This window comes from Lissotriton vulgaris, chromosome 3_1 (genome assembly GCF_964263255.1).
Source record: "Lissotriton vulgaris chromosome 3_1, aLisVul1.2, whole genome shotgun sequence".
Taxonomy (NCBI): Eukaryota; Metazoa; Chordata; class Amphibia; order Caudata; family Salamandridae; genus Lissotriton; species Lissotriton vulgaris.
The window spans coordinates 961,613,264-961,632,232 of record NC_141689.1 but is presented as its reverse complement, the minus strand read 5'-3'; the positions used below and the strand labels follow the sequence as shown (position 1 = coordinate 961,632,232).

General features: G+C 45.7%; 1 protein-coding gene across 9 annotated transcripts in view; it reads right to left on the bottom strand.

Annotated features, from left to right (window-relative positions):
- TLE1 (TLE family member 1, transcriptional corepressor) overlaps nt 1–16,515 on the bottom strand; it is a 160,124-nt gene extending 143,609 nt beyond the window's left edge. For 5 of the 9 annotated variants that reach the window (XM_086961324.1, XM_086961325.1, XM_086961329.1 and 2 more), the window contains exons 1-4: nt 16,041–16,491; nt 15,296–15,396; nt 14,046–14,109; nt 13,913–13,957 (exon numbers count right to left, since the gene is read on the bottom strand). In XM_086961324.1, the coding sequence (XP_086817450.1) occupies nt 13,913–13,957; nt 14,046–14,109; nt 15,296–15,396; nt 16,041–16,064 (234 nt within the window). In that variant the 5' untranslated portion in view covers nt 16,065–16,491. Of the gene's footprint in view, nt 1–13,912; nt 13,958–14,045; nt 14,110–14,845; nt 15,089–15,295; nt 15,397–16,040 lie in introns of those variants that run through there. The other 4 variants (XM_086961328.1, XM_086961331.1, XM_086961327.1 and 1 more) reach the window with 3 other exon arrangements.
- Between the last annotated feature and the right edge of the window lie 2,454 nt (nt 16,516–18,969).

Here is an 18,969-nt window from a genome sequence, read left to right as displayed (position 1 = left end):
ACCAAAAGCTGTGTTAAAGTACAGCATACCGTCACTCAGAATAGAAGTAGCAAATAGGTAAAGTGGTCCGACTCACTGTCCGATACTGTAGTGGGCACACAAATTATTTGAATGGCGAAAACAAACCAACTGATGAAGCCCCCAAAAGGAACAATCCTGCAATTTACAGTGTAACATAGGTCTTGGCTAGTACTAAGCCTAAAAACGGGGAGATATGAGAACATATACTAAGGGTACACATGAAAACTGAGAACATATACTAAGGGTACACATGAAAACTGGGAAAGAGGCTTGGGTAGGGGCAGCCATCACTGATTAACTCCATGCTGCTTCAGTATAAATTCTTAACAGATGCAAAGAGAAAAGGTAACAGCAGTAGCAGGTGATGAACGTAGATGTGTTAAGTCACATCAAAACTATTGGCCCCATTTCATAATCAGAGTACACATACCTAAAGCATATACTTTTACATACTTAAAAGAGATCAGTGTAGAGAACAACTTTATTACAAGTTTACAAACCCACTAGTATTCTAAAATTTGAACACTGTCCCATTTTACACCAACAAAGCAATGCATAAATCACAAGAGGGCCAGTGAAACCTTCCATTGCCCTAATGACAGTGGACGAAAAATATCAGTCGGCATTGTGGTTACAAAATGTGGCACTTTCCGTTTTACAACAGTGTTGGAGGTAAAGTCAGGCTACAGGCAACTTGCTTCAAGCAATCTGTCTACTTACATCTACCACTGTCCTAAACTCACAACTGACGTATTACCTACCAGAAAGCACAATCCCTATTCTAACCAAGTCCACAATCGGATTATAGACTACCAATGGACTTCTCAACAGAGAAAAGGGGAGTAAGTAAGACTAGAAGAAACATTCAGATCTGGCTGCAGTGCGGTTATGAACTGAGTAAACTGAGCATTAAAGAGCAATGTGCAAGGAGGTCTGCACATCTCGCGTCAGAGCTGACTAGATGACAAATTCTTTGCTTCTGAGCTACTGGTAAACGAACAGAATGACATGGAGTTTGTAACTGTATGAATTATTAGGGCCTGCAATTAAGTTTGAAAAAAAGCGGGAGTGGGTCATGGCTCTTGAAAATTACACATACATTTCCCTTGGGGCATTCCTTGTGCACAGATTTTTTCTTTTTTTTTGCAAATCGAAGAAATGGAGAAAACGCTTTCTGAACAAAGCCCAAGGGGTACGGGTGGATAATATGGAAACATACTGGCAAAACGCCAATTTAGGTTTACCAGAGCATTAGAGGCCAAATTGAGAACACGGCTGGCCTTTCACAGGTCTGCGCCTGCACTTTGCAGGCACAGGAGGCCGCGCTCAATAACACTGAACTACTTTTGGCTGCACAAAATGGACTTCCTGCCATTTATACAGTGTAACATAGTAAACCACCGGGGAATAAAGGTCAGCGTTGCACTTTTCGTCATTACTGAATCATTTGAGATGATCTGTGCTGAGGATGAGAAGAAAATCGAAGGCTGCGAGAATGCTGCAAATGGCTTATTGACCTCAGAACAATTTTCAACTCCATCTGTCTAATAGCAGACATGTGGATAAAAAGCTCTCCTTACGGGGCACTCTGCTGGCTTTTTTAGATTTTAAATCCATGTCGCTCATCTTAAATGCTAGCCACTCATTGTGTAAGCCAGGAATGCATGCATTGATTTGTTAATAACAGGGAGGAAATACACATTTAAAAACCCACAGCGCAGTTTACGGATTTTCACTCTCTAGAAAGACAAATGGATTTCAGACGCCAGCTCGGAACTCAACTCAAACAAGCCTCTAAGAGGGTTTTGCTGTAACTAAAAGTACTCTATTTTCTCGAGCTAACGTTAAATATTGAGCAGAATATAGCTGTTATTTGCGCTCTCAGACCATGCCTTGACAGAGAAAAATCAGTCAGTGGATTCTGAGCTGTATTTTGCATTTCCACGAATTTGACCATTTTTTTGCTACGAACTTGTGCGAATCACAAATTAAATCTGGAATTCGCCCACACTGTTACACATATGTGAGAGAGAAATTGTACAGTACGATAAGTATTCAGGAAGGATATAAACTATTAAAGAAAAACATTAACAATTGAGGTATAACCCCCCACCTAGTAAGGATTACACAATACTCTGTTGCTGAATGTCAGGCGGATGCCCACGCCACCCCACATTGCACCAAAGCATATATACCGCAACTTCGTGAAATAAGCAGTTAGGAACCTAGGATCTCGAAAGAAGAAAAATTGGCTTTTTATTAAATGCTCTTTTCTTAGCCCATGGATACATTATGGATGCAGGTTTAGGCATCAACAGCAAGATACAGACAAGGAAGTAGAAAAAGAAAAAACAACAACATACTTCAAACTAAAATAAAAAAATAAAAAAAATCTCTGTTCCCGGCAGTATATCAGTGTCAAACAACCACGCTGCAGGCCCAGATTCAATTCAGGTAAGTGCCCCTGCCAAATGTTCTTGTTCCCAGGCGTGCTTTAAGATTATTTTATTGCTTAAAATTTAATCTGTTCCAACTGGCGTCTCCATGACAACGTTGGCTAACCCTGCAAATCATTTGGATAATTGGATATCTTATCTTTCTACGGCTCTCAAATCCAATGATTCTGCTGAAATTGCATCAGGCAATAAAATTTACAGGCCACATGAGAGTAAGCAGCGCAGGGTGAGCCACATTTCCATGCCCCATTCGACCACAATCACCATCATGCAGACAAGACTACATAGCCAGGTTACATACTTCGCTTTCAACAGAAACGAACAGTCCCAACAGTTGTCCTAGCTCAAGCTCGCCCTTTGGTGGCTCTGCAGATTAGATCATGGTTTGCCACCTGGGATATACGCTTCAATTCTATGAACACAGTCAGAACTACAAACACGCAGCTAGTGTTAAGTGCAACCCCACATGTGCAACAGCAGAGCTCAATGAATGTAGGTCTGCTCACTTTTCTTAATGTTTAACCTTGCCTGTTTAGCTCTTTGATTTTTTTTACAGTAGACCATTAAAGTAGTAGGATGGATGTATAATTCGAAAAAGAAAAGAAAAAATATTTTCAGAATTTATGCAACTTTGCATATGAATCACAACCTCCGCCATTCTTCATGCTCAGAATAAAACTACACATTTGGAGAAAAAAAATCTGCGTCTTCATCTCTCAAAGCATTAAAGATTCTCCACTACCGTGCTACGTTATCAAGAGGCGCCACACTGCGGAAGCACAGTGGACAGACACGATAAACAAGGAGCTGATGTCAGCCATTTAACCGCCATCACAATTCGCCTCCATGGTTGCTGCCAAGTGTTAGCAATAAGATCAAGCAGGACAGTGTGTCCATGAAATATTATTCCAAAGAAACCCATTATCACTGAAATCATATCTTCGAGTCAAGTAACTAGCAGCTCTCTTTCCTCCTCTGGCAGGGCCTACTCAAGACGGCCAGTAATGAGCTGCATTCGGCCTGCCCTCAGCCTTTCATGAACAGGAGCGTTCATGCGAGCTAAAGAATGAAACCGCATGCAATCTGCACACTGCTGCAGTGAGCATGCAGCTGTCATTCCATCCATAGGAGAACACCGGCCTATGCCGAAAGCCAATTTGACCAGGTACAATATGTTTCTACCGATAGAGGCCAGTGTCTCTTGTCTTCTAAGTACTGTGATGCACAGCACTAGAATTACCTATCAAGCCCCTACAATCACTACCTTAAGGGAAAACTCTGGCTATTTTCCTCCAGTTTTTGTTAAATTATTTCCTACACAGTCCTGCGTACCTTATGGATAAGGCAGTCAGCTGATGCACATAAGACCCCCACTATTCTCAATGACTGAAGTCACAGGGAAAGAGCACAGCTTTGAAGATGTATATTCGTGTTGCATATCGAAGCTGAAATCAAAGGTGCACCAGAAATATGACCTCAGCTGATTAAATAATGCCTGAAAAGTCATAGCAGATAAGACACCACTAGGTCGGTCTTCCTACCCTCTCACTTCATTCAGCGTGTAACTACCTCCTGCGACTTGTTCATTTCTGAGAGCTGAGAAACAACCCTTGCCCATTAGAGCTTGCCAGGTGTCACATTATCATTATTCTTCATTATAACATTTAAGTGCCTTACGTTTTTGTCTTTTTGCAGTTGGAAAGAAATGCCAACACTAAAGCAAGGGCCAGTGGGCATGGTGTATATCTAAATCGTGTTACGTAAATCAGAGTCAAAAACATTACAGAGTAAATCAAAAGCTTACTACAATCTCTCGACATCACTGAGCTATGCTGGAAATGTTCTCAAACTGAAGCAGAAAAAAAATATTATGTTCTGAGACTAAAACAAAGTCAGCATTTCAACTAGCAGTATCCAGGTTTACCTTAAGTTAAGGCAACAGTTTAAAAATAGGCAACAAAATCTTGCACATGCAGAAGAATGAACAAACCCTTCTATTCCAACATGCACAAAAAAAAAATAACAGGGCATCAGACATTTCATGAATGTGTCGGTTATCCTTGTTATCATTATCTGGGACAATTCACACCAAGATTTCCACAAGGTGCATTTTCTATAATAATTTGCTCTTCAAATATAAAAGAAGGGCGGGACACAGCCTGAAACCATAACACTGTATCCTAAACCCACTTGCACTCCTGCCACAGCACCATACCATACAACCAACCCAGGATCACAGAACCCGCCCGCGCCTTTCAACCAACTAACAGATACAACATGCAACTCAAACCGTCAGAGTATTGGCTATGCTGAAGACAAACAAATTGACAATATCCCAGAAAATCCATGAGTCAGACAAAACAGACACAAATTGCAGGCCTGTTGGAATATAACAGTTACTTGAGTCAACAGGAAACTTGACAGCTTGTTATGTATGTTCTTTTCCCAAGATGAGAAATATCTCATGTTCTAGCCTCCTCTTTAGTGCGGCAAATGACAATTCAATAAAGAAAACACTTCTGCTATGAGATCACCAAGGGAAACAGCCATTACAAGGCAGTCGGAACCACGAGTGACCATTACCATGAAGCCATTACCACGCTTATGCCTTTACCACGCATGCTTTACCACAAGTACGCATTTACCGCAAATGCCTTTGCAATGAATTTCTTTAAGCCATGAATGATAAAAGGCATTTGCGTGGTAATGTCAACACAAGCATGACAATATTTAACAAAAAACATAATTAAATTAGATTTTTAGGGGGTAGTGTTCGAGGCAGTGGCCTAAGTGTTATGGGGGCACTGCCAAGCCTCTAATTTTAAATAATAGCCTTAAAGAGCCTGCTGATAGAGAGCCTATCACTTCCCACTCAAAGTTAAGTAATTAACTAGTCCAAAATAATAAGGAAAAAGATTGCCAATAGATACCCGAGCAGAGGCAGAACGCAACTTGCTGAAGAATACCTATGCCGGCATCCAGTTTAGTAACATCATGCATCCACTGCCATGTGTGTGCCGAAAAAGCAACTTTAACATTTCACAGCACACAGCTGCCATCCCACAGATAGTTACACCAGGACTGTTAGCTACCTTATAGCAATGCATGTAAATCTTGAACCTACACATAAAGTCATTTATGCCTTGATGAGATCCAACCTAAACCGTACTATACAATAACTGCTGTTAGCCTGAGAAGGATTGAAGGCCACATAGATTTGGCAGAAGCAGAAACTGTATCTAGCACATCACTGTAACAGGCTTTGTTTCCAGGTTGATTTAAGCATCCTCTGATTAGGGGATGACCCTCTAGGCACAGCTCTCAATCCACTATGTAGCGTTTAAATCTTGAATAAAATAACCCAATGTAAATCTTTCTTTAGATCACTTGTTTGTATTTATTAAGAAGAAAATTGTACTCATTATCTTCTTGTATACAGTCTTATTATCCGTTTACTTTATGATGAGTAAATCTTTACAATTTTTCAAAAGGCGTTCCCAATGCATTTCGTGCACAGGGTGCACTTCATCAGGGGAATATCTAAACAAGCAAAAAAATTCAATGAACTCATTTTAGAGGATAACTTCCTACAAATGTAGGTGTACAATGTTATTAAGAGACTTGAAAAATCTGACCAAAATATCAGGGAGTGGTGAAGTTCATTCTCTATTATGTTAGATGGTGGTGGAAACGTGAATCGATAATGGTGAGTTAATTTTTAGTGCATAATATAAGAAATCGGGTAGGTTTGTTTAGGTGATAAATAAATGATCGTATTTATTTTTCACAATCACAAGAGCAGAAATAGTGGAGTGTGAGTTGTTAATCAATAATCGTGCTAAAATTAAAACATGCAAGTAATGTGAGAGATCTATAAACATATTGTGCCCACTGATTAGTCAAATGTAAGCGCAAAGAGCCCGTTACCTGCCATCAGATGGTGATTCGTTAAGTGTCTGACTTCTCCTACGCGGTCAAGTCGGAGTCGAAGACGATCCGGCTTTCACTCCGCTTAAATTGTTTGGAGCTCGAAATAGGACTCGAGGTTATTCTGGGATTAGTATGAGCGCCATCTTGGAATGGTTCATTGATTTTTTTGGCTTGTTTAGATATTGGATTATTTTATTCAAGATTTAAACGCTACATAGCGGATTGAGAGCTGTGCCTAGAGGGTCATCCCCTAATCAGAGGATGCTTTAATCATTTATGTCCTTAACACTCTAAGAGGTAGAGAGTGATACCTTTGGAGCACGCCGCAAAAGCACAACCATTTACGAACTGAAGCCTGTGCGCCAACCTAACGACTTCATTTGTTTCCAGGTTACCTACATAGCACGTTATGCTATTTATAATGCATAAACAGTATTTAAAAACACACACCATCTAGCATTCAGGGTTCAATGCGAGAGCCTTGCACTTTCCCAGAGGGTGAAGCCCAAACTGCCCTGCACCTAAGTGAGAAATAACCCCATCACAGAAAAAGAAGATTGCACCACACATTTGCAAGGGCATTAATGGATTATGCAAGACCAAGACCTGAAGAGGTTACCTACCCCGCAAACACTCACAAATTTTCCCCAGGTAAATTTAGACAGGTCAATATTGCCAATATTTACCACGGATAAAATGCACAGTATGTAAATTAAAATGCAAATTGTTGGTTGGAAAGCACAAAAAAATCTGCACGTTAGTATGTCCCATTATTCAGGCAACACTTGTTATTGGTGCCTTTAAAAATCGGACCTAATAAATTCCGATCCCCGAGGTATCTCATTTTATCACGGGAGGGAAAGAAAACCTCTTTCTCCAAACGGCATTCGGGCCCGACTACTCCAAGAGTTGGGATGTGCCTAATTTTAAATAATAGCCTTAACGAGCCTGCTGACAGAGAGCCTATCACTTCCCCCTCAAAGTTAAGTGGCAGCAAACTGGTTCATTTTGGAGAATTGTAGGCAGCAATGCTGGTGGAAGCAAATCCCTCCAACTGCTACAAATATTCTATAGAGGCCTGCAATTGTAGCAACTCGGGAACCATTCAAGTGCTGCTGTTGTCAAGGGTCTGAACTGAAACAAATCAATGGAAAAGTGGGGGGAAGTGGACGGACAGGACACAGAAGGGAGGTCAGATACTTTTTGTGGTATGGTCAAATACATTGGATGTGCGAGTTTCATTGATCAGAGGCTTTTCCCTACAAAGAGCATATATGAACTTGGGCCTGATGCTACATGCTGCTAGCCGCCAACACTATGTAGGCATTTCCAGAGTTCAACATGTTCTAAAAGTGGAACCATGGCTTAAAGCAAAAGAAGATAGACTGCTGTTCTTAAGCCAGTGCTATTTGAGAAGTCAGAGAGGCACTTCTCTGGCAGCAACCCGCTTCAGCAGCTCCAATAATGCCATGCATTGAACTTTGAGCTGGCTTAGAAATGTTCAGCTACTGGTTCAACGCCAGGGTTCTGGCTGGAATGACAGCACAGAGTACAGTGCCCACTTAAACAGCTTGTTCACTGAGCCCAATGTGTCTGATCGACAGCATACGTGTGGGCATAATACCTTTCCCAGTGTTGCGGTTGACCGTGTCCAATGAACGCAATTGTACATTAAATGCACACCTCGTTTTAAATTTGGGTATAAAAGGGCATGCCAAAACGCTATAGGCATTTTGTGCTTGGCGGTTTCAGAAGGAGTTGCAATACGAACAATTTCATAACAGCAGAGGGATATCTTCTCTAAAAAATGAAGTCGTTTTAGAGTAAATGTAGTGCATTCTGCACCATTTTGTGGACATTTTTTTTTTTACGCTGTAAGGCAGTAGCCGAAGAGGCCTTAATGGAGGAACAGTCCAAGCAACATGTGATTTGGTTGAGGTGCAATGCCAACCTTAACTCAAGAGCCAAGGAGCTATTTACGTGGCAGTAAGCAAAAATAATAATCTTTAGGAGCGTGAAACGACATTCACATATCACAAGCTGGCAGTAAATAAATGAACAAATAATACCCAAGCACATCGTCGCACGTTTGCAATACATTACAATACAAAAAGATAAAACCCTCACGTAGGGGGGTCATTAAGATTGAATCCTGAATACATATTTTTACACCTCCGCTAATCTATAGGCTTGTGAGAGGCATGGAAATTCTTTCAGCTTTGCACCACATGTTTCAGGCACAAAAATGAAACTAGTTCAACATGTACTCCGAACTAGCCTCAACAGCACTTGTTCACAGTCTAAAAGTGAAATATCAAAAGTGCAATGAATCCCTGTGACAAATGGGACCATGGAAAGGTGCCATTTAAAAACTCAACAGTGCCCACTATCGGCTGCCAAACAAGCAACAGAAAGGTATGCAACAGATGTCCCTTCCAATCTGCAGAAAGCAATATGTAGGAGCTCAAGATGTACAAGCTGAAGTTAAAAGTTTGTTATTAAACTTGATAACGCTCAGCACTGCTTTGGAAATCGCTCAACTCTAAAGTGCAGTCACGGGATACATTTCATGTGTTCAATTCCAATTTTCTCAGCATCAGTACACTAAAAGCAGCTCCTTGTCAGCAATTGACCAGGCACAGCGAACAGCGGCCCGGCCCACATGCAGCTGCAGATACTGCTGAAGTGCAGCCAACTGGCAAGAGCAAAGCTGTTGTCAAGATTTCTAAGAGCTTTTCCCCTCACACATCTTTAGTATGTCAGGACTCTACTTAAAACCAAGCTAAACAGAGCAATAGTCATCCACAGGCGGCGCTACGTCCAGATGTCAGCCAACCATGACCAGACACTTCTGCCAACATAAATGAGCAGGAGAAACAGCAATAAAAGCCACCGGGCACATTATCTGTCTGCAAAACACAAAAGTGCATCATCGCGAGCAGGGAGCTTGAGACAGAAACCTGGTAAATTCCATGGGCGAAATCTCGATTTTTGGCCAAAGCTCTGGAAGAACAAACACCCTCAGAATCCTAATGTTTAAAAATTCCAGTCTCTCAGGTATTCCCAGAGCAATAGGTAGATGGTAACAAATGCAGCAATTTAACGATTTAATGCAAGATGTCAACGGATGGATCATTCACCCAGTCTTTCTGAACACTGTTCACAACTACCACTTTATCCAGTTGGATGATGGTTAAAGTGCGACACACATTTGCCACTTGGGCCACCTTGAAGCAGCATTCCACATCTCAGCCACCCAAACAGTCACTCTTAATTTACAACGGAGCGTCCTCTACATTGACTGTAGCATGGTGATGGGCCTAGAGATTCACCACTTCTCCACCGGAGGTAGCAGCGCAGCCATTGAATTACACTTGATACAGACAAATACACTGAATAAGTGTGATGGAACACAGTTTTTGCCTGCCCAGGACAAGTGAAGCGGCTAATATGTGCTTAGAATGAATGAAAAAAACAGCCTCAGACACTGCACCAGCATTCGTCTTCTACACACAATCGCTTCGAAAGTAGCATTAAAAGGGCAGTCTGTGGATCTTCTGAAAAACTAAAAACAACGAGTTTTAAATGGACAATGATTATAAGGTCCTCAACTTGTAAGAAGTAATTATGAGTTCTGCCAAAACGAAGAACAAAAAGACAAAAAACAAGCTGTTATCTTCGTTTATTTACCATTGTATTGTAGTCTGGCTGCATTGTTCTAAGAGGGACTGTAGTCGGATATGGACTCGAAATTTAAAGATGTGTGTATTTACTCATTAACAGGCACTTTCAAAGCAGACATCGAGTCAACAATGTGTTCTGATGTCGATTTTCAGTCTACCATCAACTAGGTGTTCCAGCAAAAGGAAAGAACAGTGCCTTCCTTCCTAATTCGAAAATCCATACTGCCACTGCCCTTGCAAACTGCTAAACAAGCACTATCGGCAACCCGCTTGTGCTGTGTAATGTATTTACCGCAGGTCTCGGCGGCCGGCCTGCCAAGGCCGCGCTCTGGCGTCTTATTGTCAATACACGGCCTGCTAACCTCGCTTGTAAGCCTCTCGCACCCAGTGTTGACTCAAGGCACCCAACAGGCCGAGAAAGAAAATAAAGCGGGCAGCGGAACCCGGGCCCCACCCTGGGCCTCTCATTAACAGACTACTGTGCAAACAGCAATCTATCAGCCGCTCTCCGCCGGCGCCCCTCCCTCGCACGCATTTACGCCACCTAAAAACAGCGTGAACAGAAGCGTAGCGGCTCGCGGCTCCCGTCGGACGTAAGACGGTGACGTGCGCTCTCCTTACACCAAAGCGAGGGAGCACAGCGAGGTGTACTTAAGTGCCAGCTCCGCTAAGGGGCATTCCACTGGACTCTAGTACACGACAAGGGGGGAGAGGGCTTTTAGATCCAGCGATGGACCGGAAAGCAGTGAAATTAAATGACAGGAACTTCCGAGGCTACTCGCGGGCCGGGACGGTCCTGTGGAAATGTAAAGTTGTAGAACACGTTGCATTGTATGCGTTTAAAAAAAAAAACGTTTAAACTATACATCCATTTGAACTGAAGTACATCAAGGCCCAGCGTGCCTCAACGTATCCGAGAAGCTTTAAAAAAGGGAGTCGTGGTGTCTGGAGAGGCTTCGGTCTACAGGGGCCCAGGCGACCACAGTGCACCACGAGGCAATTGCATTTTTTTTTTACGGCAGCTACCGTCTACTCCCCCCATGCCCCCTTAAAAAAACAGAAAGGGCGCCCCACAAATAAAGTGAGGGAGCACTGAATGACTGATATTCAGAGGCGGGTACACAACCCCCCAACTGTCACGCAGTGTGGCCTGTCAGGGGGCTTAGAGCGGATGAAGCTCTCATGGCAGCCTGCCAGCGAACAAAGGCTAATCTTACACCTAAACAATCCAAGCTTAAAACACACAGGAAGCTTTATCTCCAGACCTATTCCAGAGGGGGATAAACGACAGACATGCCTGATGAAAACAAAGCAGTGTGGCGCTAATGCCTGCTGACAGCAGCCCTTAAAATACAGTAGAGCCATTAACGCCCTGCATGAAGCTTAAGAGGGGCCACAACCAAGCACCTCAACACCCCCATCAACACATCCTTCGGCAGGGCTACTACCAGCGCATCAAAACAGCGCTACTCCACCAGTGCCCCCAGTGAGCAAGGATTAACCACACCAATGCCCTCGAGCCACACGTGCTCATGTTTTGATCCACAGTGGTCAGTCTGCTCTAAGCTGGTAAACAATGGTACATTTGAGACTGAAGAGAAACAGTTACAGAGCATGTCTGGATCACACTTCACCACCAACCAACTAAATACCAAGAAAAAAAAGAGCACCAACATACTAGTCAACACAAAACACCCCCCTACAACCCCACATGCTTCCAACGAAGCACAGTCCATGGACAGCATGCCGCAATAGGCTGCGAAGTGCTACAACTACCACCGACAACAAAGACCTCAAGTAGTGAGCAGATAAGTGCACAATTTGGTTGGCTGGCTGCATGTCTATGATTTCCCAAGGCTGTATATGGGGGCTGATCAAGAGATAAGAAGGGTGCAAAAGGCACTGGATACACGACTCGCTGCCAACCTCGACGGATCACCTCACTTGAACACTACAAAGCTCACCTGCTCTGAAACATCACAATCAAAGACCAAGGCTACGTGAAGGCCTCAGAGAGAGCCATACGTGCAGTGACAGGCCATTAACAATCCGCAGCGCGCCCCGTGCAGGGGCAATATCAAAGTGCCTCTGGTAACAAAGACGTTGTCAGGGATGACAATGTTCTGTGTCCCGGGTGAACCCTCGCTAGCATTTGGTTATTTGCCATAAAGAACACATAATTTGTGGCTGTCAGGAGTCCAGCTAATGCCCAGTTTCCCCCCGAGAGAACTTCTGTCAGACGTAATGAGAGCTGCAAAGTCCTCTCCGCAATATAATGAGCACTTAGACCATGCTGGTGATCAGTCAGCAAAAAGCATCAATCGCAGGCTGGCTGCACCCCAGGGCCCGGCGTCACTGGTTGCAAGGAGAGTCGTGATTACTTGTACCGGGGCCTCGTCTCACCTATTGCTACAGTGCGCACTCGGAGCCCGGCACCTTTCCTTCATGACGATACCCGGCCCTGCCTTTCATGCGCAGCTTACAGGACACCCCATGGGGAGGCTTACGACATTTCTTTCTTCAAATTTATAGGCTCCCTCTGTGCATAAAAGTAAGAGCTACTCCCAGGGGGCAAAGATAAAGAGGAAAGAACACGGGGGGAGGGGGGCGCACATTGCCAGAAAGGTGAAGAAGGCTTGAGCAGGAACAGCGACATTAACAGAGGCAAAAAAAAAAAAACTGCTCTACACAACTAAAGCGCAAACAAATCCACACTGGGCCCACTTTTCAAGTTTGGACTGTAGCCGTAGCCTTCTCTCAACAATTCCAAAGCAACATGAAATATCAAGCACACACACAAATTTAAAAACAATAAAAAAAAAATTCTATTGAAAAATATAACTTGGCAAATCCAGTTAATATTGTGAGACAGGAAGCCCAAACCAAAAGATTTCTTCTAGATGCAATCGCCGGTCATCAATGTTCTTGCACGTTATGAAACAAGGATGTCGGGTAAAACAGCAAACACACATGCAACGAGGACTGGAGTGTTGCACCTTGAAACGTGCCCAACCCCATCTTGTTTTAATTCCTCCCAGGAGGCGAATCGGTCTATTAGAGTCGCGCTGTGCCCTGGTACTGTTGAGGGGCGCATGGACCACCCCTTCACTGACGCCTTCGCCACACACAATGAGCGCTCAATCCCGGGTCCTCTGGGCGCCGCCATCACTCAGCTCTTTTCACGGATCCTCGCTGCCCTGTTCCACTCCTAGGAGCTTATTATACACCCATGTCCTCGGAAGTAGAAGCTGGAACCTATGCAAAGCCAGAGACAGGGCTTTCCTCTTACTCGAGCTATGTATCCCATGATGTTCAAGCCCAACAATCTTACGTTCAGTTCTAACAAAACACCACAGAAAACTTAAAGAAGCAAGATTGAGAGTCAATGTATGAAGTCCTTTGTTCATTTTTATCAGAGCAAAAGTGTCAAATATTGAAAAAGGTACAAAACAGCGAACCACAATCCAATAGGGTTTCCAGAAATGAATCTAGAACTTCCAAAAGCAGCCTTTGTTGTTTTATCCACTATCTCCTCTGCGTGTCATCAAAGAGCAATTAATTGGTTAAGTCCTTCGACAAACGCGCTTTCCCACATCCCTCTAAGGCAGAGCAAATAGCAGATGTTTGCTCTGCTCGGCATATCAAATCCGAACATACATGTTTGTACTGAGCAGGGAAGAAGTTTACCGAGTACTGACTAACAATACCTGCTGCGCCGCGGCAGCCTCGTCAAATATGTGCTCAGCAGTCAGTCACACGGGCCACTTCAATGCCCCTGCGCCGGCCGAGGCCTGCGCGCCACCTGCCACCACCACAACTCACCTGCTTGTGCATTTCGATGTTTAATCCGTAGGACATCTCATAATACTGCAAAGAGAAGGGAGAACCGTATTAGGACAGCACGCCAGGGCCGCAACTCAAAGGCCACAAACACATGTACAAGAGTGACACCCACCATCACGTAGTGCCTCTGCATTTCGGTCTTCTCGCTGGCCAGTTTTTCGCATTCCAACTTAAGGCTAGAAGAAAAACGTAAACATCAGGTGCTTTGGAGAGAGCCTTGATTCGAGCACCGCGGTGCTGTGCCATTGGCTTAGCTGGATCTAATGAGCGGAGGAAATGGGCGACCACAGAAGGTGCTCTTCAAAGAGACTGGAGAACCCCCTCCCCCCGCGAATCACGTGGGCCTGGCATAGCCTCTTTGGGTGGTGCTTACGAAACAACCTCCGAAACCCTTGGCTGCAAAAATAGGGGACGGTGTTCAAGTGTCTACCGGCGACATCTATGTATTCAAGGTCAATAATTCAAGTCAGCATTCAGTAAACACCGCTGGCACTGTGGGTGGCAAAACAATGAGGGCATATGACATATATACCGGAATGTAACACATAGCAAACGTGGAACATAATGGGTGACAGTTATACATACACATTATAAATGAAAGCATTAAAGTAAAATAATGAATAGGCTGACACATGGGTTGTTTTTCACCAGAGGTTTGCTATTTTACACTACACTTAACGACTGGAACTGTCAGACAAGGGTATGATGCTATACATGTACACCACTACCCCAAACCATTGTTAATGGTGGAATATAAGCCATCTTTAAGTTTATAAACGAAATTAATATGTAACCCATCACAGACACCAGTAGGACCATTTATGAGAGCATCATTAGATGGCAAAACCCCAGACCTATCAAACGTACGCTGCTGGCAGGCAAATTAAGCTCTGGACTAAAGTGCAAACTTACAAAAGCCCAAACCTTCGATGGACAAACAAGCACATGGACTCCATTACGGTGGTGGGTGAGTGAGCCGTTGAAAGGCCGTACAACGACAGGCGCAGGGGGGCGCTATGTTAAAAGAGGTAAAACGCTCCTATGGTCAACAGGGCCGCTTAGCACACAAGCCACGCACTGTCAGCCGTGTCTGCTTACGTCGGCAAACAGCGACCCACCTGACGCTCTCTACTCGGAGCTATGTAACAAATGGAAGGCAAATATTGACTGCTCTCAGGGAACTTGAAAACACAAACATGGAGCTGTGAATGAGACAGGAGGGGCAGGAGCGCCGCCTAACACCCTGCCCCCTTCCGGTAGGAGGCAATAAGGGCGGCCAGGGAATGGAGATTGAATGACGGATGTCCCCAGGCAGAGGGGACATTTCTGATTTAAACACAAGCAAGGGCTCTGAATACGCACCTGTGGTACTGCGCCTGCAGGAACTGGAACTCCTCCTTGATGCGGTCCAAGGACTCCGGAATGGTGAACTTGAAGGGCTGCCCGGCGGCCTGGTGCGGGGTCTGGGGGAGCAGAGCATACAACAACTTCACCAAAGCCGGCCTGGGAGATGGATGGGAGGGCTGGATCACCGGCTATACTGGGGTGCAGACCAATAACAACCAGAACCCATCCCACACCAGGGATCAGCTACATAGTAAGCTAACATAACTCACACCAGGAATCAGCTACATAGTGAGCCACCAGACCCCCACACCAGGGATCAGCTACAGAGTGAATCACCAACACAAATGTGGCAGCAGGGATAACTACTCAGTGTGCCACCTGAGGGGAGCACCCACCCACGCACCTTAAGGAGTTAAGCACCTGGCAGACAGACTTCCACGCGGTGGGATCACCCACCCATCCCCCACAGACTACAGAAGAAAAGGAAGGAAGAGCGAAGGAAAGTAGGGCCTATGAGTAGTAGAATCCTGGACAAGGACAGGTGGAGACACTGTATGTGGACACACCGGACAGGGCACAGCCAGAGCTTTACAAGGCAGGGGTAAGAATGTGGGAAAGTAACTTATCTTTGGAGGAAAGTACATGGGCGAGGTTATCATGGCATAGCTTTGGGTATACAGAGTATAAGCGTGTAGTGTTAGCTTTTTGCCCCCCCTACACCGCCATTTTTTTCACATTTTAACACACGTGTGATACTCACAGGGTGGCGGCTCTGGGGGAACATGGCTACGGCCGCCCCTCGGCTCCTCTGCAGCTCAATTCTTGAATGTTTACCAAAACCCACCTCCGGAAACCACCGACCGCGGGAGAGCGGAATACCGGGGGGTGGGGGGAAGGGAGGGATTCCAACAGGGGAAGGGTCCTCTACGGGGAATCAGAGGATTCAGGTGGGGGGAGGCCCCGCTCCACTCATGCCGCCGCCAGCCTCCGGCTCACAAAGCACCCTAAATCCTGCAGGGGGTTCAAGTAAATCCGAGATACGGAAGATCCAAAGTGAAGGCGCGCGGAATCCAGCCCACGGGAGCGATAAATTCCTTGGCACAACACGTAAGCGGTCCAGTGGATTTGGGGCTCCGGGTAGTCACGGGTCCACCTCCTGGGCGGGTTGGGCCGGCGTCGATGTCTCTTCTCCTGGGCTCAGCTCCGGCGCTGGCCGCATTCACACGCGGTTTCACACTCCCCGAAACCCGGTACCGCCCACTGGCGAGCGTCGGCCAATTAGAGGTAGTCCCGTCCAACGTGGGGTCGTGACGAATATTCAGCACTACGGGCCAATCGTCTCTCCCTCCGCAGCACTTGGAAAGGAGGTTCACCAAGACTGCCTGCAGTGGGACGCCAAGACGGGCCAATAGGGGGGGAGACTGGGGCTGGTTGATTGGCAGGCGGAATAGGAAGGTCGGTGGAAAGGCGAGCCAGGGCTGCTCAAAGCTGTCAATCAAAGTAACGTGGGGAAGCGAAAAGAGGACATGGAGTGATGGAAAGCGAAAACAGACTCGGCCTCCCTCACCCGCTGGTGGAGGAAGTGCTCAGAGGCTTTCATTCTCCCACAGGCCGTGCTCATTAACCAGAGGAGGGGGTCGGCGCACAATGGGCCAGATGCTGCTGGGCTGTAAATATATAAATCATCCAGATTCCCACCCTCTCCCCTTTGCTTCATTTGCCCAAGCCTTACAACTGTCTTTAGAAGAGAATGTCCTACTTCTGAGATCTGGTTTTCTACGCTCTTTGTTGTTCGCCCTTCAGACTAAATCCGTTTTTCTGCCTAATGCTTTTCAATAAGGGTTGGGGGCAAGCCGTCGTAAAAGTCTTCCTGAACTCGAGGGAGTCTCTGACATTGTATGGAGGACAGGAGTGGATGGTTGCGAATGAACAGATTAATACTATGTTGCATTTTGCTCTATTTCCAAACCAATAAATTGCTACATTTTCTATTTAGACTTGCTCCTGATTTTTAAACAGAAAATTAGGCGTTTGTACTGTTCTGCTGTTCAACATCTCCAAACCAGCGCAAGTTAATGCTGATATTTTTACCCTTGAATGTAGACGTGAAACAGCAAATATCCAGGGAATCTTTTCAAAAGGATTTTAAAGCTGTCTAATTGATTTGATGAATCAACTATACAGTACAGGATTGTATTGTAACATTTATATAGTGCTTACTGTCTCGCCACACCCCCGAAGATTATTGTGTGTGTGTGTGGCTCTGAATCACTTGCCTACTTGGGTTTAACGCTACACTAGTTAGGGTGTGTACTGTGCTTGGAAGGGTTTTGTCCTTGTTTTGATCCTATGCCAGATTTTTAAAAAATGTTCATGATGACCACCAAGGTGCAGGTTATTATGTTATGGGTCGCACTGAATAAGAGTGTGATAGATAAAGAAGTGAGGGCGATATACACTCAGCTTATGGTTGTTAGTACACTGGCAGCTTCAATTAGCTCTGTAGGCCCATTTATGGTATTTCTTATGATCACAGTCCGCTAAGCTTCCTACTGCATGTGATTGTCCTGACGTGACACTGCGGAAAATCGGCAGAGAGCCGGCAGAGAACCAGAAACTGGAGTCGTGGGGTCAGAGCGTGGCTCCGCACAGGATCCAGGACCCCACGACAGCATCAACCAAGGCGGTGACAGAGGTGACCAACCTGCTGTAGTCCTCCAGCAAACAGCAGCAGGGGAAATGGAGAGACTGGAGCCCATGTACTGTCTGATTGCACTGAGGTGGCCGGCGTTAGTCCAGTGCAGCTTGCACGTCAGAGAGGACCGTTCCCACCCACCCCGCTACCGTAGAGGCATCGTGGGATCCCCGGTCACCGTGTCGCCGGAGATCGCTAAGGGCCAAAACCCTGAAGGTCGCCGGAGCTTTGGCCCTTGCACGGCGTTGCCCGTGGTCAAAGAGCTACACCTGTGAGTGGCCCCTTCGCCCAACGCCGCCCAGTACATCAGGAGATGGTGGCTGGGACTTGGGTCCGAGAGGCAGCCGCAGAGTGCAGCACTCAGTTTACGGCCTCCTGATCGGCCAAATGCTGCCCTCCAGAACAGGTGATGCCAGCAGCGATAGGGGGAGAGGGGCAAAGCGCAGGGCTCCATGGCCTGTTCCCTGATCCCCTCCATGTGTAGGACTGTGTGGCCCCATACAGTTAATTTACAGAATCTAGGCAGGAGGAGGAGCAGGTGAGTAGCAGTGGCAGAGATCGTGGGTGTGAATCCCGAGGTCCCTGCGGAGGCGACCTGGCTGGAGCTTGGTGCAGCTTGTAGGGAGGGAGCACGGACATGGGCGTCAGCAGAAATTTTTCCAGGGGGGGCTAACCTGGCAAATGAAGGGGCGTGCTAATGTTAATAATAGGGGCGGGGCTAAAATGTCAGACAATCAGGATTGGGTAATTCTCAGGCCAAGCTGAGAAAAAAAGTGGTGAATTCTGCATCTGAAACTGGACAACAATTAGAGCACACACAAACCCTAAAATTAGCCCCCTGGCCCCTTAAAACTCATACATACCCTGATCCCTAAAATTAGCCCCCTGGCATCCCATAACCCATACCCGCCCTGACCCCTGAAATTGCCCCCCTGGCACCCCAAAACCCATACCCGCCCTGAACCATAAAACGTCCCCCCTGTGCCCCAAAACC